Here is a 23,859-nt window from a genome sequence, read left to right on the forward strand (position 1 = left end):
ACACCTGCCACAGGTTTGCCTCCATCTTACTTTACCTTTGGTCCTCCACACATTAAATCCATTAGCCTTTATCTTGAAGAGTGCTACGGCAATTGGTTGATTAATCCAGATGTTCCCGCTGCCCGGTACTAGATCCCAGAGCTACCTGGCTGACAGGAAACGGTATGATTCAGCTAAATGGTTGCAAAAAAGTTTTGAAACCTCTTGTTAAATCGGTTAGTTGATTGGAAAAACTGAAAATCTTTGCATTGTGCGGAGTTCAACTTCTGTGAACTTTGACCGACAAAGTCAAAGCCTCAGCCAATAGCAAAAACATATGTGTGGTTTACCCCACTTGCCACTGACCACATTCAGCCTGCATTTACGTGTGACGGTGCTTTTTTAAAATAATTTATTATTGATCCAGACACCAACCATAGATTTTGTTACCAGGAGCGGTGGAATTGGATGAATGTTAATGCTGATTAAATGTTAATGTGAATATAATGATGGGATATGGATCCTATAAAGTCATTCATCTGCTTAACCACTTGGGTTATTAAGACAGTTGTGACATGAAACTCCTTTGCATTTCCAGTGGTTTTCGGTGCTGCACAGAGGCATTTACATCTCTTGATTTGTACGAGTGGGGGGGTTTGAAAAGTGCCTCTGTTTTCATTTGTGCACTATGTCTGTGGTTGTGTGTGTTTGTTGTTATCAGCTCATGAAAGGAACTCTGCCTCTCTCCATTCTTTCCACCACCATCCCCAGAGCCTAATCAACCAAGTACAGACTGTCTCCCCATCCCTCCCTTTCCTCCCCTTCACCTCCTTCCATTGCTTGTCATTTCCCTCACACAGCAGATACTCGCCCACAGCCGACGTCTGTTAGAGTGTGAGAGACAGACAGGCCGGGTGTTTGTTTGTGTGAGAGAAGGGTCATTGCGTCAAATGACACGGTTCCCTCTTGATTCAAACTGAAACTTGTCATTTTCTGAACAATTCAGCAGCACACAATAGCTTTCTGTCTGTGTAGCTCTGGTGGTTTCGGTTGAAAAAGTTAAGGTTAATTGGGGGGAGACCGGTTTATACATCATAATCTGTTGGTGATTTACATGTAGTCTTTTGACATTACATTTCACTGTTTATTTGACTGACTGAGGTGGCAGGTATACAGTTCGCTGCCTGCTAGTAGGGCTGGTTATTGTTTTAGTTTTGGCACTGGTTTTTCATCAATAAACAGAACAACCTAGGCTTTTCAGATGTTAAATGTTCTTGCCACATGGATACTTTGCTATGATAAAATACAAAAAAAAATGTTTTTTCAAACCAATAAGGAATGAGATTACGTAAACACATTCTGAATCTTGCTAGACATTTAATGCCAGCTTTTGGTATTTGACAAGCAGTGCTGCAGACACATTATGGAAGGAGGGAATTCTATTATTTATATTTATAATATATTTGCTGTTGACAATTTGTAGAGCCAGCATGTTGTCACGTCTAACTCCAACAAAACAAGAGTTGGTGATTGTTGGAACAGTGGGAGGAGACCAACCAAGACGGTTTTATTTAGTTTCTAAGTTTCAATGAAGTATGTTTCAGTGTCAGTTGTTGGGCTGAAGGTGGCTGGTTGGAAAATTTGAGCATATTGCCAAACCCTATTGTATCGTCAAGAAACTAACTGTGTACCAAGTTAGTTGTTTCCTGTCCATACCTGGTGAAATATAAATAACAAAGTGCATGAGTTTCTCAAGAGAAGGTATGGACCTCAGTGTGTTTCAAACGCATCAAACACATCTGTATAGGCGTCCTCCTATTAGTCCTGCCCAGTTGCTTCTTTGTTGAGTACGTGTTTGCATTTGGGATGCGAAAAATGTTTCAGGGCTCACTTGCAGCAATGATCTGAAAGAGAGAGAACGAGAGAGAGGGAGGGAGTTTCTCTGCTAGCTCACAGTCTTTCAGCTCTCTTTCACCTTGAAAATAAAAAAGCCTGCTGCAGCCCACTGCAGTGATACAGCAGATGACTGGCGTTTTTTTATTTTCCACAGTTTTGTTTTCCGTTCTGCTCCACGTTTCACAGGCAGTATGGCTGTGCAACATGTTCGGTTGTGTTTAGTGCTACATGTCTCGTTTGAGGCTCGGTTGCTGAGTCATGAGAAACACACACACACTGACACAGTGGATCCCTGCTAAGGAGGGTTTTTTCTTACAGGGCAGCAACAATCAATGCTCCTGTGTTTGTGTGTTTCATGTGTCATGAGAGGAGTGTGTGGACGTGTCTCTGTGTTTCGGTTTAAAGTGCAGCTGGCCTTCGTATGCGGGTGTCTGTGATGCCCGTCTCTGCATAAAAAGGGATTTGCAATGCGCATTCATCAGCCAGACGTCTGGTTCGTTGAGCCTCGAGGGGATTTCTACCACCACTCGAATTTACCCATATACCCACCCTACTGTGTCTGAAGCTATCCAGCTGTCCAACCATCTAACCCATCGTCTGTCTGTCCTTCACCCGCCCATCCATCCTTTTTTGTTCATGGACCTTTTATGCTTTTTTTGTTTAAGAACTATTCCTTCTCTTCTCCACCTTCCATTCTCCCCTTGTTGTTATCTGCTCCCTCCCTCCATCCCTTGCTCTCCCTCCTCTCCCCACAAACTTCAAAGAGGCCATGCTTTTAAAAGAGGCTGGTCCATAGCAACGGGAGGGGCATCGATGATGCTAGTGCATGAAATCTCTGGTTGTTTCCAAGTGCAGCACGCTTGTACATTTCACTCACGTACACATCTATCCTTACACATCACACATGCATATATATATATACACACACACACACACACACACACACACACAGTACATGTAGACTAACACCCAGCACCAGATACATGTGTGAAGTCTTAACACCAGGACTACAAACATACACACAATGTGTCATATGTATGCCGCAGGGATTTTTGCCTTGTTTGAGCTCTGAATAATTGAGAGGCACTTCTAAACTGTACTTGGTGGATATAAGTATGGATTGTTTTCACACTGTTTATTATTGGATTGTGTTCTTTACTGGTTTGCTAAATGCATATGAATGTTTACAATGTCACCTTCATGAATTCATTTGTTGAGGGCAGGGCATTCTAGTTGTGTCACAGATCTTATAGTCTCCACACCTGACACCATCATGAATGTCCAGTGGAGACGGAGAAGACAGACCTGTAAGACAGCTGTTGTGTTATTAGTCATTTAAAAACCATATCTTACAAGTAAACAGTCTCAAAAGCCGAGCAGGACAGTAAGGATTGCCATTGGCAACCATATTGAGAATTTGGGAACCAATTCTTGGCCCACTTTTTTTACATATAAAGTGACACATCAAGCTCCCTTACTACTTACAATTTGTGTCTGTTGCTAATTTAATTTTGCTGGTTGCCAGCCTGGTGACAGCTTTTATAAGTTGGTGTTGAGCCCTGCTCATGAGACAGAGTTGACTGCATGTACACCGGTTTACTACGACAAGTTAGATCTTCAGAGGAGTCAGTTCAGATAATTAAACAGTTATTGTTTTGGGTGGTTTGCTCGCTGAATACCCAGCAGGCTGAATTAGCAGAGCAAATGATGTTACGTTGACACGCTGTAATGACGACACAGATTGTTGGCTTCACTCAATACATTACCTGCCGTGTAAGTCAGATGTGTTCACAGTAAGACAGTGGTAGTTCAATTTTTTCTACCTAACTATGTGTCATTCATGAAGATTTAGAGTTTGTACATTTAGAACCTTAAGCACACAGAGGTAGACTGGGAATGTGCTAAAATATTCTAAACTCAAGGTTCACTTGCTTTTTTAGGAGCTTTAGACCACACCTTACAGTCTTCTTCAGCAAATGGAACTGACCACAATTCTGTTCTTAATTGGCCACATGATAACGAGCTGCATTCTTTGAAGAAGGCAGTGAGGTACAGTCAAAAGCTCCTGTCAAAAAGCTGTTGAACCTTGTTGTTTAAAAAACCCTTCATATGTTGTATATATTTACACATAAAGAATAAACGAATGGCAGGGATGCACAGCTAGTAAGTGGTGGAAGAGACACTGTTGCAGTGGGAGTGCAGACATCACATAGAGAGCTGTATCAATATTCAGATGGAGGATTAGATGCTCTGTAGTTCTCTGCAAAGGAGGCGGTGTATGCATACAGAGAGACGGAGCTCTGCAGGAAAACACAGTAGAATCCACTGTGCAAACCCCATTGTTAAAAATGCTAACGTGCTAGCTATATCTTACACGTTTTGGTGGCTAGGGAAAGATGTTAAGTGCAACAAACATGCTGGTAGTTCTGACTGCATTGTGGTTGTTTTCTGTGTGTATAGACTCTGTTACAGTTTGTTAACAATGATGGCATATGCAAGTGTGGCAACGGAAGTACGCTGGAGTGCCTCAACAAACTGACTTTCCAGATCAATGTGATGTTAGATTGGGTAGAATACATTAGCAAGTGGCCCAATATTAAGTATCCAGATATATACATGTATTTTGTAGAGAAACCTAGCGTGTAACGTTGAACCAGCGAGCATAGTTGCTATATGTTTCCAACTATGTAATGTTTAGATGCCAAACACCATGACATAGACTCAAGACTTGTGTTTAATACATTTTAAATTGGGAGCTACAAACGGTCCAGTGGTAGTCAACACGTTTAATAGCTTGCAGCCATGGATGCCGCCCATGTTTCGGTTTAACTAGGGACTGTGTTAACTGGTGACTCTCAGCCAAATGCATCGTGGTTGCTCGTAGTGACGGCTGCTGTTGAAAACACCAACAGGACATGAAGGTGTCCTCGTTAAAGCCTTCAATCAATCTAAATACAGACTCATCTGTGTTTATCATCTACTCCAACCAATTACGCAATTTACCACAAGCGACCACAGTTGGATTCGGCTGAAAAACAACCAGTTAACACGGTCAATGGTTTAACTGAAAGGCCTGTTGCTCTGGAACGGTCTCAATCCTGACAAACCAACATGCAACAACTAGACAGTTTGATGAGGTAACAGCTTTTATTCTATGTTTAAAGCTTGATAACTTGTCTGGATGGCTGGCGCAAAACCTCTGCAGTAAAAGGGTCTATATATTAGTTTTAAGCTATTTCCTTTCATTCAGTCACAGTACTGTGTCAGTTTTCCTTTTTTCTTCCACCCAAGTCCTGTTGGTGACATTGTTAACATCAACTGAATATTGCTTTTGCTTTTGATAATGTTTTTATATTCTAGATTGCATTTTAGTCTAGTCTTTTTCTATTTTTTTTAAGAATACTGCACATTGATGTCGGCCTATAGTGTTTAATGAAGTCATCGCCTTGTCTTAGTCAAAGGAAAAAAGGTTCTAGATAAACATATGTAGTCACACATTTGGCTTGCATAAAATAACACTGGTGTTTAGCTCACAGTTCCTATTTAAACAGTATCTCTGTCTTTGTTAATACACACAGTTGTTTAAACTCTGTTTCTATCTCTTTTTTTTTGGTTTAACAATAATTTTAACAAATAGTACCTCATGTTAAACTGGTGACTACATGCAGTGACTACATGCAGTTGCAAGTCACTTTCGGTGCCCTAAAACGCTGTGTAGTGTGGACGCTCGGTGCAAACGCAGAAAAAGATATGCGGATTCATTTGAAAACGGGTTAGTGTGGACGTGGCCTGAGTGAAGAAGGGATAACAGAATACTGATGATGACAACGGCAGCCAAGCACTGACAGTCACTACGTATACATCACTCTGCCTTTGTTGCCGTGGACAGTTGGACCCAAAGAGAGCTAATTGATAGGAAGAAGTACGCAGAGGGAAAATGGCTGAAGTGGTCATGTAGCTCAGTGGGCTGAAGACGTAGATAAAGTAGCGGTCAGTCTCCATGGAAGCCCTGGTTTCTCTCCAGGCCTTTTGCAAACATGGACTTTATCTTCTGAAGGGGCTTTAAGGAGCCGTGTTTAACAGAATCTGTTGTTTCTGTCCTGGGTTAAATAGTACAGTATTCTTAGCCAAAAAGTAAAACATTTTTTGTTTGAAAAAGCCCTAAGCGGTACTTGGAACATAAGAAACCACAGAGAAGGACTACTCCATAATGCAAAATCAAAACAATTTGTTTCGCTTTTTTAGGGGCTTGTGGGTGTCCCAAATCCCTGGCTGAGAAAATAACATATTTCTCATATGGATCCTTTATATATGACCCCCTCGCTGATTGTCATTATGAATTCAGTGCAAAGCAAAGGAGGGGATGGGAATAGATGAGAAGGCTGAGCAGAATGATGAGCATCGGAGGCAGCACAGATGAAAGAACGCGACAAACTGAGGAGACAGATCGAGGTTAAAGAGGGGGAGAAGGGGGACAGAAGGAGACGAAGGAGGGGAGGCAAAGTGTTGGGTGTGGGGGGGTGTACTCGAGCTAATGAGCAGGCTTGACTGTGGATGATTGATTTGGGGAAAAGAACTGTTACATTGATATAAAAACACATGAAACTCATCCAGATACACACTCTCTCTGACACACTGTGGTTTATTGATCATCAGAAAGATGAATGAGGAGTTCGAAGGGAGACGACAGGTTGAATCAAAGTGACTTAAACCTCTCCAGTGATCCGTGTCTCGTATAGCCACAGCTGTCGGTAGTTTCTGGCAACTCATTGTGGCTTTAAAAGCTGATGTGGTCTGCTGTATATCGCTATGGCGACTGCCGTGGAGATACCCAAAGATAGAACGTAAAAGAAAGATTGCCGTTTTCTTTTTCGAAGCGTTTTGTGTTTCTGATTACTGTGCATACCTGAAACGTTGAATCCCAGTACTAAACTCTAATCTGTCTGTTCCCTCCAGATTTCAGAGATCTACGTGAGCGGCGAGTCGGGCGACCTCACGGCCAAAGAGAAGCTGTTGCTATGGAGCCAGCAGGCGATAGAAGGCTACCCCGGCCTCCGCTGCACCAACTTCACCTCATCCTGGAGCGACGGACGCATGTTCAATGCTCTGTTGCACAGATACAGGTCAGAGGACGAGATAGTATTACCTTTATTTTGTTTGAGTAGGTAGTGGTTTTTAATTTGGAATTCAAAGTCTGGATTCTTCCAACTGAGTTGAAGAAAATCTTTAAACACGCTCAGCTGATACCTAAGCTCTCATAGGCCGAATCATTCTTAAGATGCTTCAACACATTTTGACTCAGGGGAGTTTTATACCTTTATCAAATTATATTTACACATAATAAAATGCATGTAATATGTTGAGAAATTCAATGTTAACTGCTCTGAATTCTGGAATACTTATATTGAACAGGCTGCTATACAGATACAACAGATAGGACGCAGTGCACACACACCCACACTTTAAGTACACTAACATGTCCCGTCCTCGTTTTGCTTTCCAGGCCAGACCTAATCGACATGGAGGCGTTGTCGCGGCAGAGTAACCGGGAGAACCTCGAGCAGGCCTTTGAAATCGCCGAGTCGCTAGGGGTGACCAGTCTGCTGGACGCTGAGGGTGAGTCTGAACGAGTGAACCGACCAGCTGACGCTCTGCCCGCTCAGGGTGGAACAGAGGCTGGTTTATTTATAATGCCTCACATTTTAGTAGCTGAGCTTTTTCTGGTGAGCTGTTATCCACTCTGAGTCAAAAGGCTTAACCCTCTGAGACCCACTACCTCATCGGTGGGTTTAAAATGACACCATTTATCCCAGGCAGAAACAGTAAAAAAAAATGTGGTGTCAGTCCTTGAACAAATCATGTGTGGTCAACGCTTTGGTCAGGAAAAAATAACCAAATCAAAGCTTTAAAACCATGATATTTCAACAAAACAACTAAATCAAACACACATTTAAAGTTCCACCAAAAAATATAAAAAAAATAAGCGAAGCTTAGACTGAACTTCAGGCTGCTGAACACAGAGCAGAGAGGACATGAGAGGTTCTAAGAGATTTGAAAAATGTACATTGGTGCAGGACTTCTTTCTTGCCGTTAAGTAAGAGGTCACAGATAGTAAAATGTGACACTGGCAAAAAAATGTAATACTGAAACTGCTTGGGTTTCAGACAGCAGAAATAATTTCTCATTTGTTTGCAGCATTCATTTTTCAGCCAGCCCTAATGACTGACTGATGAATGCTGAAATGTTTAATGGCATGAGCCTTGAAGCAGTTTTTATTTAGTACATTTTACACAAGCGTATTTAAATCAGTTGCCTTGAGCTCTTCATTTCCTGCTAGCAGAGACATTTTGTCTGATTTAGACTACAGTCACCAGCTGGAGGTTACTGTTGGACTGATATTACCTTACATCACCTGTCACTCAAAGCATCACTCTGTGTTGCTCTAAATCAGGGGTGTCCAAACTTTTTTCACTGAGGGAAACAAAATATACGAAAGGCTGGGCCACTCACTAGAGGTGAGGTGTGTTTATTCGCTTCTTTCGCGCTAGACGCGCCGGAGAGGGGGCGGGGCTTATCTCCATGGAAACCTCTGTCAACAAATCCATTTATTTCACCATCAACCATGCAATAAATAAATACTATTTCTGCTTTATACTTGTTGTGGCAGTCCCAGATATCCTGGGAAACTAAACGCCGTCTTGTCTGAGTTCATAACATCATCTGTGGATTTATTCGAGCCGTATGAACCGAAAATAAACAATTTTACTGTGATTTAATTGCAATAAATGTACAAAAAGGGACGCTGAAATAACAACATAATGATGGTGGTTTGTAAAAAGTCAGAATTCATGTTTTGTTAGTTCTCTCTGCGGGAGGAGAAGGAAATCACTTTTAAAATGCCTGTTTTGTGAACGGAGCTCGGATCGATGACAGAGTGACAGGAGGAGAAGCTCAACGCTGATTGGCTGTCGCAACACAGCGTCACGCGAATATTTCACCTGATTCGCGCCGCCAGGCTCGAGTTCGCTTCTACTCGCGAATATTTGCGTCTGTGCATTGACTTTACATGTAAACTAGACGCGCGAAATATTCGCTTCGCTTTTGGTGTGAACGCAGCATTAAGTGCAAGTTTCATGTGTGGGCCATATTCCATTATGTTTTTAGAATTTGTAGCGGGCCAATTAAAAACGTAGTTTGGACACCCCTGCTCTAAATGATTGGTGCTATATCCAGTGCATAGCTTGTCAAAGAAAAATACCTGGTTGATGTGATTTGTAGTAGTTTGAATATTAAGTTGTTCTCAAATCTGTACATTTGTCATTTTTATAGCCAGTGATTCTCTTACTCCTAGTAACGGCCTGTTTCTGTAGAGCTGTCACTTCTATAATTTATCTTGTTAACAAGCATTTGTTTGCCTAGTTCTTAATGATTTATGGTTACACTTATTTTCTATTCATTAGAGTTTAAATTAAGTTTAATCCAAAGCAAAAGGTCACTCTAAAAATCCATGTCTTGATGATTTCCCCTAAGTTCTGATAAACACCAATGTTTCCTTAATTTTCCATCTTTCTTTCTCTTCAGACGTTGATGTTCCATCTCCAGACGAGAAGTCGGTCATCACCTACGTCTCCTCCATCTATGATGCCTTTCCCAAAATCCCTGAGGGAGGAGAGGGCATCGCCGCACAGGCACGTCACATTCTGCTCCACTCATATACACCAACGTTACTGTGAAACAATTTAGGAATTTTAACTCATTATGTATGATTACTGAATCTTTCTGGGTTTAGTTGCAATCTCCCCAAGATAGGTTACACTGCTGTGTTTGTGCTTCAAGCCAATAATTTAACGGGTAACTCTAACATGTATGTACTATAGTTTATAGCATATTACACTCACCCATAATTGCTTCATTTTGTGTTGTACAATAATTGTTTGTGTATATGTTGTCTTCGTGAGTCTCAGCAGAAATGTGTAATTCCTCATTTTGTTAACTAGTAGAGTGTGCAGCTTCTTGATTAATGACCTGGAACTTCCAATAATGATGCAAGTAATTGAATAGTGCTGTTGTCATTTGTTATAAATTACTTTTTTTTTTGTAAAATTAAGCCTGTAAAAAGATTATAAATGTTTATTCTTTGAATTTGTATTTAACAATGTCCCACCTCTCTCTCTGTCTCCCTCACTCTCCTCCTCTTGCTCCCTCCTCGTCCACCATTAGGAGGTGGACCAGCGCTGGTCAGAATACCAGTCCAGGTTCTTCTCTCTGCTCCAGTGGAGCCGCCAGCATACGGCCCTCATGGCCAACAAGAACTTCCCACAAAACCCTGTGGAACTCAAGGTGAGCAAGTTCTCTTTTGAGACCTTTTTATTTTTTCATCACAAGCAGTTTCCTGTTGTTTGTCTGTTAGAATTGATATTAGTGTGGCTTTTAAGTAAGAATAGAGAAAAGGCAGATAGTGTTAATTTCCTTAACAAAAACTGTGATGAAATATGTTAATCAACTGCTTTTTTTCCATGACTAAGACGAGGCAGTGCTGATGTCATTAAACACCAACTGTTACTATATCAACATGAAATATTGAGACAAGACTAAAATATAGTTTTAGAAATAAAAAACAAAATCTCTCATCACTCTCGTCACATTCCTCCTTTTCTTCCCCTCTCTCTGTCCCTTTCTTGGACTCCGAGGAGCAAAGCTGCATTCTTAATCCTTTAACCTGTGTTTTTCCTCGGATAACAACATCAAATATTATATCAAAATTTGACTAAATTGACAAAATTGTTCTTGGCTAGACTACATTGACTAAAATTCTCAGTATAATCTGAAGACTGAAAAAGGACATTTGCCACAAGTAAATAAATATACAATTTGTGACTAAAACTGATAAGCAGCCGTCTAAGAGCAAGTCTTGGGCTAAATCTAATAAAGTTGTAAAACTAAAACTGGACAGCAACCTCTATCTCTCTAAAGTAAAACCGAGCAAAATGTTCTGATATATTTTCAATAGATCTAGTTTTTGTTTTTTTTAAATCTTGGGTCTTATGATTCAAATGACCTCATGGCAACACAAACGCTTGTTTGCAAACACATTTGGTTGTGCTGGGAATCAAATCCATGTTTATTCGCTCAGCTCTTTCCCCTCAGTCCCACCAACATGCAGCCAGGAAGAAAAGGAGCCAACAAGAAGTTTCTTATATATATTGGATGGCAGGAGACAGACTGCAGAATTCAGATTAAAGAGGAAATAATTTGCAGAAGATATATGTGGTGTTGCAAAAAGAAGAGAACAATAATGTGAGAAAAGGATGCTGCTGTGATAGAATGAATGTCTAATGATGGGGAGAGAAGGAGGGAGTGAAAATGCAGCAGTCATGATCGTAGCTTGAGATGCTCGTTGAGAAAGTGGCTAATGACCACCCAGAGAGCTTTTACTGTACCTTTGATAACAGGTATTGACTTGTGTCTGACCTTAAACAAAGCCTCTGTCACAGTAATATTGTCCTCATGGCGCTCATCAGTAACATGATTCCTCCTCCTCCTCCTCCTTCTCCTCCAGGCACTTTACAACGAATACGTCCATTTTAAAGAGACGGAGATCCCCGCCAAGGAGACCGAGAAAGGTCACATCGAACACCTCTACAAACTGCTGGAGGTAAGAATGAACGGAGGGAAAACATGAAAGAGACGACGGCACCATGTTCATCATGGGTCTCCACCATAGGGACAGAGTGTTTTGTTATTAGCAGGTTTGTGTGGGTTCATTCATAGGCTGCATTTGTCTCCTGGAGCAAAGACATTTCCACCGTTTTGCTTTTATCAATGCCTCAGATTGTTCCATGGAACACAAACACATGATAGTCAATTATAGGTCCTCCTTTATTCTCACTCAGCTGATTGTACCAGAGTGTTCGTCCGTGGTGTGACTTATGATCACTACTAAATGTAGCGCTAACATTAATGGAGGCTTTTAATGGAGTTTTTACGTCCAGGTCTGAAAAGTGATGCAAATGTGGAAGTGCCGTAAGCTTGTATTCTTCCAAATGGCCAGAAGGGGGCGACTCCTGAGGTTTATGAGTAATGACCCTACACCTTAGCTTGATTTATTTCCTCAGTAAACATTGTAAACATGACTTTATGGTCTCAATCTCTAGTTTCAAGTGTTCTTCAATACAGCATGATGTTCATTGTGTAAATTATGTTCCATTTAGTGTAAACTAGACTCAAAAGCAGGGTATACTTTAGGGCGGGGCTACCTTCTGGGTCAGGTCTCTATCACGGCTTAGAGACGACGCATTTAGGGTTTCACACCCCAAAAACTACGCCGACTCAAGGGGGAAAACAATCAGCTACCACAGTATACAACAAAAAACTGAAATGCTAACAAATTGCCTGTAGCTAGTTGAGAACACTAGATGTCAGCTTGTCAAATTCATTTATCACCCTATGTCTACCAGGGGTGCATTGGATAACTAAAATGATGATGGGATGGAACAAGTTAGCTGTTAGCAAGCTAATGTTGGCTCTGCGTTAGCAAGTTACTGTGGTTAGCTAAGGCACTTTATTACACCTTACTTTTGTATTCTTAAAGGCTACGATTTTTAATTCACCAGATGACAAAAACATAGATCTGGGTTTACCATGCTTGAAGCAACAAAAAGGCGCCGCCAAAGCCCTTGGAAATAATTGGTTTCAGAGCGTAGTGATGCCGTTGTCCCGTTCTGTGTGAAAAGACCCTTTAGGCTTTTTTTATGTGCTAGCATATGAAAGTCACCAGATACAAAGTAAAATGGAAGCGATGGATTGATATCCCCCTCCGGTGTTGGTAGTCCGTCTCTGTAATTCAACGTTCGGTTGTATTAAAAATACACAAAAAGGAGTCAGCTGGTCAAGAACACTACAAACAAACCTGTTTTCGCTACCCAAAATAAGCGTCCCAGTTCAAACCACAGTTTACATGAATTGCGGACGTACCTTTCTCACCCAGCTAGCGTTGTCTTCTAGCGGTATGCTTAATTATGAATCTTGGTATAGCAAAGGCATGACCTGCCCTTTTCTGGCTGAAATTGGCTTACCCTGATATTCTTACCCTAACCAATCTCACGCCTCATGCTTCAACCAAACCAACCCAACCAACGAAGGCTACTGGTAATAGCCAATCAAAAGCTGAGTAGGGCGTGTCATGCCTTTGCCATAGCAAGACTTGTTATCTAGCTGCTGGGCCTGGCTTTTTTCCCAGTGCTGCCCTTTAGTCCAAATATGGTCACTTCTGGTTCCAACAAACCAAGATGGTTTTTACATATTCAAGGCTTAAAAACGGTCGTCCAAAAATCAATGGGTGAGGTCACAGTGACTACGTCCACCTCTTATTAACAGTCTATGGTGTGCACTTGGACTGAAGCATCATATGACATTAAGTATGTAATCACTGTATGTATGTGTATCCTTCCAGGTGTGGATAGAGTTCGGTCGTATCAAGCTCCCTCAGGGCCTCCATCCCAACGACCTCGAGGAGGAGTGGGGCAAACTCATCCTGGAAATGCTGGAGAGAGAGAAGGCTCTCCGGCCGGCTGTGGAGAGGTACACACACACACACACACACACACACACACACACACACACACACACACACACACACACACACACACACACACACACACACACACACACACACACAACACAAATGCACACAAATCCATGCAATCATCGACTTCAGCAGGATGCATGCAATTAAATAAAAAAACGCTGATGCAACTCGTCTTTTTCTCATCAAGTGTGATTTTCAGGGACATTCCCATTTAACCTCTGTCTGTTTGTATGTGTGTTTTCAGGCTAGAACTGCTGCTTCAGAGGGCTAATAAGATCCAGAACATGGCTCTGGACTGTGAGGAGAAGCTCACCCTTGCTAGGAACACACTCCAGGCTGTGAGTGCTCTTTCTTTCACACATACATGCAGGGTCATCAGGTTTATGCTAGGTGAATTGATAACTTGGTATGGTCATTTAGAACATGTTAATTATCTGTCTGTTGGAGTGTGGACTTGAACTGGTCCAGTTCTTTCCTGTTCGCCGCTACCATCTTTAGCAGCCAATTATCTCCTATGGAAGAGAATCTTTTTACTTTGTCAACATAGTCACTGCATTTGAAGCCCTCATTTGAAATATTATTTTATTTAAACCAAAATAATCTTGCTGTTATTTGCTGCTACTGTGGTTAATCTGTAACATCATAGCTCATAAAAAAGGAACTTTACCAAGCCAAGTTAGCATTAAACAAAACCTCATCCAACCCCGCCTGCTGTTCTGTTTAGGACATGTCTCGACTGGAGAGCGGCGATGCAGTGCAGTGTGAGAGGGAGCTGGCGTGCTACCTGCAGGACTGCGAGTCCCTGATCAGACAACTCAACCAGGAGCTCAAAGTCCTCCGGGATGAGAAGTACTACCAGGTGGAGCAGATGGTGTTCAGGTGAGTTCCATTGGCTTGGTTTACTTAAACAGGGGAACGAGTGAAGGGTTCCACTCCTCTCAAAGTGGTCCTTTTGTAATTCATTAAAATAAACACAAACAGCTCATTATACTTCATTATGGGTGAACAAGCTCCAATGTGTTTTGCCATTAAATCTTATGATTTTTCTGCTGCAGTTAATGTGTTTTCTCTTCTGCTGTTCATCAAGTGTATAACGGGGGTCTGGTGTAAATCAGTGGGGACAAAGAAAGGATGGAAGGGAAACATTTTGTTGCTCATCAGCATGCCGCTCCATGAGTTCTTAGACTGAATGAATACTTGTTATGAAACTTTGTTAGAAAACGAATGATGTCCTTTAATCCAACTATAAGCTTATTTGAAAATCTGCAATTTGATAGAAACAAACTTTTAAAGATAGTTATAATGACGTGATCATTTGGGTTATTTAAACATTTTGGCCACAACTTACAGAAAACCAACATTCTGGTCTTTTGAATAAAATGTCAGAAAACCTATGACAAATGTTTTGTTGAGTTGTATAATTACATTTCCCCAAATGTTACTAACAAATTTCAAACCCAGAGAAAGCAGCTATTTTAATCAAGATAGCGGTCTGTGTCAATCCAGGATTCATATCTCCTATGCGCAGGCGCAAGCTGTCATAAAATTACTTTTTTATTCCTCTTTTAAGCCTCATTTTTACATTACACTTTTAAGATGTCTGTCTTTTTAACTATAAATTATAGCTGGATGAAATACTCAAATCATCGGATATTTGGATCTTAAGTTATCAGAGAAACAAGCTGAGCAAACGTTATCAGCAGCTCTGCTTTCCACACCTCCAGTTTTAATCAGCAGGTCTGTTTGTTTTGGAATGTGAGACCTCTATGGATAATAAAAAACACCTGATCGATGAACAATGAAGGAATCCTAACTGGGAGAAGCTGACTGCAATGACAGTAGTCTTGGTGAAGACATCAACTCCCATCATCCCACGCTACTTCACAACTGCACTAAACTCTGTCTTTTGTTATTGTTTTGTTTCAGTGACCCCTAGCAGCAGAAAATGACACATTGTGCATTTAAGACACTTGGTGTTAAGGCTGTTGGTTTTAATGCTTTCCTGTCTTTATAGTGGGAGACTTGAGGGTTCTGTTTGACATCGCTTCATATATGAAGCGTACAACTCAGGGAAAAGGAGTTAGTTAGTAACTAAATGTGTTTTTCTCACATCACCAGAGTGTCTTGCCTTCAAGAGGAGCTGGTCTCCCTCAGACTGCAGTGCTCCAGCGTCTACAGAAAAGGCCACTTCTCCCAGGCCCTGGGTACCACCGGGGCAGAGCACCCCAGCCAGAGAGCCTCGGACGGCGGCCTGACGCTGGGCCAGACCCTGCTGGGGGCCGTAGGGGCCGTGGGTGCAGTCGGAGCCGCGCTCCTGCGGCGGCCCACGGCTCGCTCCCAGCTGGTGGCCATGTCGTCATCGGAGGACGAAGGGAGCCTGAGGTTCATCTACGAGCTGCTCGGATGGGTGGAGGAGACGCAGGTCAGTCGCTGTAGCAGTAACATTTGAGGATGCAAGTAGCACTTATTTTTCAATATTGATTCATTTTCTATCTTGATTATTCAATTTAGTCTATGAAATGTCAAGAAATAGTGCAAAAAAAAAAATGTATTCATCAAAAACCAACTCTGTTTACCATGACATCAAATGGAAAAAAAGCATCAAACCCCCTCACATATTAGAAGCAGAATATTTTGCTTATTGCCCAGGACACATAAAAAAACCACTTAAGTACCATGAAGTTGATCTGAAACCCTGTACAAAAAACACTGAAACATTATTGTAAAGCATTTATATTTAGGGGGAAAATGTAAGTATGAGACGGCAAGATATTCAATAAAATTCATATTACCATGGCAACAACTCATCTAAATTCAAAAGACATTATAAACCTGAAAACACATTGGACTAAAACAATACTTTAAAATATTTAAAAAGATAAGAAACTACATTTTTAATTGGCTAAAACGAAGAAATATTTTGTTGCTCTTTGCACGTTTCAGGACCTTTTGGAGCGCGCTGAATGGGGCGCTGACCTCCCCTCTGTCGAAAACAACCTCCAGGAGCACAACGCCGTACACACCGCGGTCGAGGAGCTGATGAGCAGCCTGCAGGAGGCACGCAGCTACGAGGTACACACACATCGCTCACACACAAACACAGAGAGTATTTGATGAGAGCTGTGACGTTTGTGACATTTCTCTGCCTTCCTCTCCTTCAGGCTAAAGTATCTCCAAACTTCAAGAGCAGTTACTCTGAAACCCTGGCCAAGCTGGAGCACCAATACTGCAAACTACTGGTCAGTCTGTGAGAAAGAACTGTGTCTGTGTGTGTGTCTGTTAGTGGAAACACTTCTTTGTCTCCCAGTTCACCCCAGTTAATCCCATTACACCATGACAGGACTCTCATGCTAAGAACATTAAACTCTGCATCTGCTCTCTTCCCCCCCTCTCCTTTTGATTTCTTTGTCCCCTCTCGGTTCTTGTCTCTTAATATATTCCTGGTATAACATGTGTTATTAATATCAAACACTGTATGAATGCATGTCTTACTTTGGCTTTGCTTTCCTGAATTAAAAAACATTAAGATTCTTTCTTTTTTTTGGTGAAATACTCACCTGAAGTCTTACACTCTCTACCCAGTTTTGTGTGTCTGTGCGTATAGATGCATATGTAACTTAAATGATAATATGACCTAATATAAGAAGAGGAGGACATATTAGTGATTAGCAAAATCATGAAACGATCTATATGCGCTGCAGGAATTCAGAAAATTGCATGGTATGGAATAACTGCTTTTAGAAGATTCATTTATATTCATGTTATAAAAGCTCATTTAAAAATGGTTCAATAAATTCCACGAATCTCCATTTAAGTAGCACTTAACTTTACATACACCAAACTTTCCAGTTTCATTCCTATTTATATTCTGAAGGTTTTTAAAGAGGGGTTTGTTCAGATATCATTCATAGCCTTATTTATACAACATTCTATTTGTAAAAAATATGGAGAAAATTGTTTTAAATACTGTTAATGGGTTTTGACAGTATTTTATGATTTATGGACTGATAGAAAGAGATATTCAAAACACCCTCTGTAGAAAATTGTAGAAAAACCAACAGTATAATCGAAACAAGAGAATAGAGGATGTCTTTTAATTTCAAAATGATTCTGCACTGCTGATCAGCATGACGATGATGCCTGTTTGTGTGGTTGCCATAGGAACATTCGTCATGGCGCCTGCGGAGCTTGGAGAGCCTGTATGCGTTCGTGTCTCACTGCACCGAGGAGCTGATCTGGCTCAACGAGAGGGAGGAGGAGGAGATCGCCTTCGACTGGAGCGACAACAACGCCGGCATGAACGCCAAGAGAGACTTATACAGCGTGAGTGGAGAGGAGGGGACCTTATATCAAGTTCAGAAAACACCAACTACACACCTCAGACCTCTGGAAGATGTTTATTGAAATAAAAAGGAGAGGCATACATAAAACAAGCTCCACGCACAGTTTTATACAGAACGCAATTATGTTCATATATGTTTTCCACGCACATCAGGCCAGTGCCATTTAAAAAAATAAATAATAATAATAATAAAAAAAATAATGTAATCTACTGTAACCACCTGTCTTTTCCTGTTCTGTTTGCAGGAAATGAGGTTAGAGCTGGATGAAAAACAAGATGTGATGCGGTCGCTCCAGGAAACGGCCAACCGCCTGTGTCTGGAGAACCATCCAGCCAAACAGACTGTGGAGGTGAATCTATGACTTTATTCATTGAGACTGAATGACCTTTAAAGATGGTGGCTTTTGCCTCTGAGACTCACTTATTTGGAGCAGTTCAACCCCCTTATGCTTTTTGATAAAATCCCACTTTCTTCACTCGACTGTGATCTTGATGATATTTTTGTTTTGCTGCATTTTTAGAAGTCTTTAGATGTAAATTAGATTCAAAGGGGCAGAAGGTAAAATGTGACCTTTTGTAAATCTTTTTGGCAAACAGTTAGAATTTATAATTATTTCCACTAGAAACATTAACCTTTTTGCCTCATTAGGGGCTTAATTTTTATTTTATTGTTTGGCTGTGCTAATGCATTTGTTATAGATTTTTGGCAAGGGTGTGTTTTGTGTTGTTTTTTTTATTATTATTTTGAAAGTTCAACTTCAGTTCCTATAATAAGTCTATAATAAACTGTGTACCCCAAAATACAGACACTCAGACCCTGAAAGGGGCTTTATAAGAGCTCGGTGCATATTGATTGCTCAACATGGGAGGGCTGAGCTGGCGGCAAACAACATAAAAAACAGCTGTGGTATTATGTAATCAAACTGGAATCTAAAGGGTTAAATACTGAAAGTGAATTAATATTTTTTTGTTAAATAATATTTGTATGCAATTCCTGAGACATTTTTATCCTTTAAGAACATCAGAGTAACTTTTTTAAAGCGACCCTTTTGAAGCTTGCACTGTTTTTAACATCTCTCTGTGACATCTCTCTCTGCATGCTTTCAGGCGTACAGCGCTGCCCTCCAGACTCAGTGGCAATGGGTGAACCAGCTCTGTGTGTGTGTGGAGCAGCATCTCAAGGACAACACGGCATACTTCCAGGTGAGACGAAAAATACTACATGAGCGGCAAAATATGTAAAATAAAGTTTTCACTAACTCTACACGATGACCGCTGTTCTCCCGTCACCAGTCCTTGTACATAAAATAACTAAGGTTCACCGTCCTCTACAGGTCCCTGTGAAAATGATTCTAATAATGTTTACTATTCCTTTCTCCTGTGTCAGTTCATGAGTGATGCTCGGGACTGTGAGTCGTACCTGCGCCAGCTCCAGGAAACCATCAAAAGACAGTACACCTGTGACAAGAACAGCCGACTGAGCAAACTGGAGGACCTGCTGCAGGACTCAATGGTATCTGTCCCCCTTCAGCTTTTATCTCCAGTTCTGAGCGCTACAGTTGTCAACTTTATCAGTGACTCTGGCAACTTCATGCAGAAAAGAAAAAATAGTTTACAGCATTTTCTAACTATTATTCCTTAGATGTTTGAATTGAATTACCTGCTGTAAATGAAGTCTACATATTCATTGATCAAATAGAAAAAATGAATTGAGGGCGCTTCCTCAACAGCGACATTGCCCTTGAGCAAAGCACCTAACTCCCAAATGTTTTAAAGAGACTCGATGGAAAATAGTAGAAGGCAATTGAAGTCTTTATTTTAGTACAATCAATCCATGAATAGGCTTTCCTTTCAAAATAAAAGGTTCTCTTTTGAAAGGTTTCCTCTCTGTTTGAATACTGTTACCTGTACCCTATCTCCTCAGCTCTGTGTCTGTACTAAAAAAAGGTCTAACTCTACACATTATCATTCTAGTTTATGGACCAAAAAAACGCTTTTTCTTGTTGTAATTTTTTTTTACCCAATCACAAGCATCTTTGCCGGTTCTGAGTGCAGGAAGCAGCGAGAGTGCTCTTGAGAAATAAATAGCACAGGTAGCGGAAGGGGAGGAGAATTCTGTATGAGATAGGCGGCCAATGGCGGGCTTACAGTCAGGTGACTCAGACTACCCTAACCCAAACTCACCCCCCTATCATATGTTCCTTAAAGTGTCACGAAACTAAGTTACAAGCAGCAATGTTTTTTTTACTTTTAATTTTGATTCACAGACTAAATATATATAAATGAAGATAATGATGTTTCTTTTTTATCCCAGCTTACTTTGTTCCTTCAAGTTTAGAAGCCATGCTGCCACCTTGTGTTCACAAAGCAAAACTATACATGAAAAAATGCAAAGTAATCCCTGACAGAATCTTTAACATGAGCTAGTTCTAAAGGTTTACATGGCACAGGAGCAACAGAGCAGAAATAGCTGAGGCATAAGCACACCAGTGTCCTCCTGATTGTTGTGCACGCCACATGACGTGGAAGTAATCTGTTAGGGAGTGCCTTCGCTGAATTACCCCCCCCCCCCCCCCCCGTGTCCCATTTGTTAGACTGCCATCTTCACACCTACCTTCTACACACACACACACACACACACACACACACACCTCTGACTTGAAGCAGATGGCAGCGTTAGTGCGGGCAGCCCTCCACAGGCCGGAGCAGTGAGCGTATCCTCAATAAAGAGGCGCGTGTCACAAACAGCTGCTCTTTTCACAGATCTGTGTGCAGCATTGTAACGTTCCTTATGTGTCTATATCCACATGCTATTATCTTAACAGTGTTTACATCTGTGTGCATCTGCCTCTGTTTGTGTTAATCACTTTCCAGTCCGCTGTGCTCCATCTCTCACTAGGAAGGTGGAGCTGATACTAAGGGACTAAAGCCTCTGTATGATAACTACAAAACAAACAGCAGAACCTTTTTGTTTGACTACCGTAATAACGAGGAGACGATATTAAATCAGCCTTTTCACGCTCTTTCATGCCGAGATTATGGTTCTCATAAGACTTTTACCATTTTTGTTTTCACTCTTATACCACTGTTAGATTAATATGCTGATATTAAACTACTTCTTCATATTTTCTTTGATTTCATATGCTCTTCCTGTTACTGAAGACAGCTTCTCCTAGAGGTGATAATAGGGTCATCACACCGAGTGAACCAGAGAGCATTTTAGAGCTTCTCTGATATCAAATAGTTCTTATAGTGATGGTTGATGATCTTGTGGTTCTAATTAATTTGTATTCTTCATGCCACCACATTTTAATTTATCTCTTGATTCATTTTGTTTCTTCAAGCTCCTCATTTAACTTGTTCCAGTAGTGCTGACTGCAGCGACCGCAGTCTCAGTGTGAAATTCATTTCTGGGGTGTAATTTAAGTTATTTATACAGCCCCCACCTCAACCTCCCTCTTTCTATCTCACTCTGTCTCCACCTCTCACCCAATCCATCTCTTTGTGCCTCTACCTCTCTCCCCGCTGTTTGTCTCTCTATAATACACCCTTAATGACTCTCTGCTGGAGGCCAGACATAAATTGAATGTAATTCTAGCTTTCAGGGTGACCACCTTTTTAAATGTTTAATGGTTAGTGCCTAAGCTCACACGAGCAGCTGTGTCAGGAAGTCCACTCATCACAGGCTAATAGGCTAACCATCATTCTTATTCATAATTCACAGTTCATTTGGCGTAAGATAAATAACTTAAGGAAAGATGCACAGTATTTTTTTTAGATAAGGATGCCAATGTCAGTCAGCCCATCCATCATCTCCAAGGATGAAGCCTCATGACTTTTACTTGAACGCCACCGTGAGGATGTTAGGAAATGTCTCGACAGTTTCTGACAAAAATAACTGACGAACTCAGAAAATGAGAGAGTGACAACTGACTATATGTGTTCTTAACTGTAAATTAAATAGTGTCAGTAGGCACTCCAAAATCTTCAAAATAATATACCAAAAAGCATTAATTGAAAGAACCAACATGTAGGTTGTTTGTTAAATTCCCTGACACAGACACACAGTGAAACATGTTGGCTCTCTTAATGATTTTGACAGAATAATCAGGAGGCTACCTCCGGTTCTTAAAAGTTAAATCAAGGCTGAAGAGCCTTAAACTTGCAGTTCACTTAGAAAATGATGGTCCATTTAGAGTCCAATAGACCATAAAGCAGGTAATGGTTTAGGGGGCGGGGCTACCTCATGATATGCAGGTTGCTACCACTACCAAAGCTGTATACGGCATCTATCTACGTTACTCCTCCACAGTCCAAATATGGTAACTTCAGTTGCTGTTGCAAAAAAACAACATGGCAAACGAAAAAATGCAGAACTTGAGGTGATGACTAAGTCCACTTCTTATGTACAGTCTGCTACAATAACAAAGGCTTTACAATATTCCCTTCCTTATTGATCTAAGTTTTCGGAGTGCCCAGATTTCCTTCCTGTTTATTCAACACGGACTATTTGACCATATGATGTATCACTGTAACTGTGCGACCCACTACCACGTGAAGTGATGGGCAGTCCTAATGATTCTCTCCGTCCCGTAGGAGGAGAAGGAGCAGCTGATCGAGTACCGGAGCACGGTGGCGAGCCTGGTGGGCCGGGCCAAGGCGGTGGTGCAGCTCCGCCCCCGCAACGCAGAGAGCACCCTGGGAGCCACGACGCCCATCAGAGCCATCTGCGACTACAGACAGATAGAGGTATGGGGAACACGCCACATACGTGCGCATGCTGTTGTTAGTTTCAGATACTGAAAACCAAAGAATGTGTAGAGCTAGAATGAGCCAGTCTTGCTTTCTCCTATCTTAGCTCTCAGAAACCTGTGTTCAATCAGGAAACATTGGCTTCCAGGACAAGGTGGTGACAAACTTTGACCCCACCCACTTTATTGTTTTAACCCTCACCACCGACCGCCTCCCCTCTGCCCTGCACTTCCTCTCAAAGCCCCCTCCCACATCCACTTTGTGGCTGCTCTATTATGGCTCCTTTCTCCATGCTTTGAAATGTAGTTTTTTTTTTTTAATCTTTAGATTGATGAGTACGTCTACACAATCTCTTTTCTCCACATAGGTGGTCCATGCTGATGAATTGTAGTGGATTTTTTTTTTAAGTAACTGCTCCAAATGTTCCCACTTCATTTTTACTGGCAAGTAAAAATAGCTGCGCTCAATTTGGAAGCCGATACAATAGATGATCTTTGTCTTTTGTTCTCTTTAGGAAAAAAAAGATACTTTTTTTAGCCAAAAGGACAGGAAGTAAAGTAGTGATTAATGAGAGGAGAACTGAAGTTGTGTATTGACTCCCCTCTCTCTGCCACTTTTATGTAAGATACACAGAAATGAGTGAAGTCTCTCTCCCTTCCTCTCACTCTCAGCTGTGATGTCCTCAGGGAATCTAAGAGCCAATGAATTAAACATTTGTCTCATCCCCTTTGCGGGCTCGGTTGAGAACCATCACCTTCCCTCAGCACAGACACGCCGCTGCCCCCTCACGCTGCTATTTTAAGTTTGCCGTGTTAGATACAGTTTGTCCATCGAAGCATACTAAATGTGAGGTGTTGTATCCAGGTGAAGAGGGAAGGTGGTTTGGTCTCCTACAGAATCACAGTTCTAGAAGAAAAAAAACCTGAAGATGGGAGCTGAAAGCTAAGCAAAGCAGTGTGTGGCTAGCAAAAAGTGCACGTGACAAAAAGTAATCTTTCTCTCCTTCACTTTCCTGTGTCTCCTCCTTTCTCTCTCCATACCCTCATGTACCTTTTTTTGCCTCTCCCTTCTCACTCCCTCCTTCTCTTCCTCCTCTTCCTCTTCCTCATCCTCTTCCCTTCCTCTGGGCTGGAAAGACAAACGTTCAGGTATAGCTGCCTATATTCTCCCTCTCTCACCTGAGATTCTCACACTGCACACACGCCGCGCTGCCATGGTTGCTCCTCTCTTATCAGCTGATGTCAGGCGTCACTGTCAGTAATGTGACACAACGTCACCGTTAGTTTGATACCTGCCGTTGGGC

The 23,859-nt window shown here is 41.4% G+C and overlaps 1 protein-coding gene across 7 annotated transcripts in view; it reads left to right on the forward strand.

Moving 5' to 3' along the window:
• Positions 1–23,859, forward strand: part of macf1a (microtubule actin crosslinking factor 1a) — a 230,951-nt gene that overhangs the window by 113,336 nt on the left and 93,756 nt on the right. For all 7 annotated transcript variants that reach the window (XM_054605481.1, XM_054605484.1, XM_054605479.1 and 4 more), the window contains exons 7-22: positions 6,832–6,998; positions 7,379–7,491; positions 9,457–9,563; positions 10,096–10,215; positions 11,435–11,530; positions 13,328–13,455; positions 13,707–13,800; positions 14,187–14,341; positions 15,581–15,884; positions 16,406–16,534; positions 16,624–16,701; positions 17,624–17,785; positions 18,050–18,154; positions 18,912–19,007; positions 19,192–19,317; positions 22,401–22,553. In XM_054605481.1, the coding sequence (XP_054461456.1) occupies positions 6,832–6,998; positions 7,379–7,491; positions 9,457–9,563; positions 10,096–10,215; positions 11,435–11,530; positions 13,328–13,455; positions 13,707–13,800; positions 14,187–14,341; positions 15,581–15,884; positions 16,406–16,534; positions 16,624–16,701; positions 17,624–17,785; positions 18,050–18,154; positions 18,912–19,007; positions 19,192–19,317; positions 22,401–22,553 (2,133 nt within the window). The remainder of the gene's footprint in view (positions 1–6,831; positions 6,999–7,378; positions 7,492–9,456; positions 9,564–10,095; positions 10,216–11,434; positions 11,531–13,327; positions 13,456–13,706; positions 13,801–14,186; positions 14,342–15,580; positions 15,885–16,405; positions 16,535–16,623; positions 16,702–17,623; positions 17,786–18,049; positions 18,155–18,911; positions 19,008–19,191; positions 19,318–22,400; positions 22,554–23,859) is intronic.

Source organism: Anoplopoma fimbria, chromosome 10 (assembly GCF_027596085.1).
Source record: "Anoplopoma fimbria isolate UVic2021 breed Golden Eagle Sablefish chromosome 10, Afim_UVic_2022, whole genome shotgun sequence".
Taxonomy (NCBI): domain Eukaryota; kingdom Metazoa; phylum Chordata; class Actinopteri; order Perciformes; family Anoplopomatidae; genus Anoplopoma; species Anoplopoma fimbria.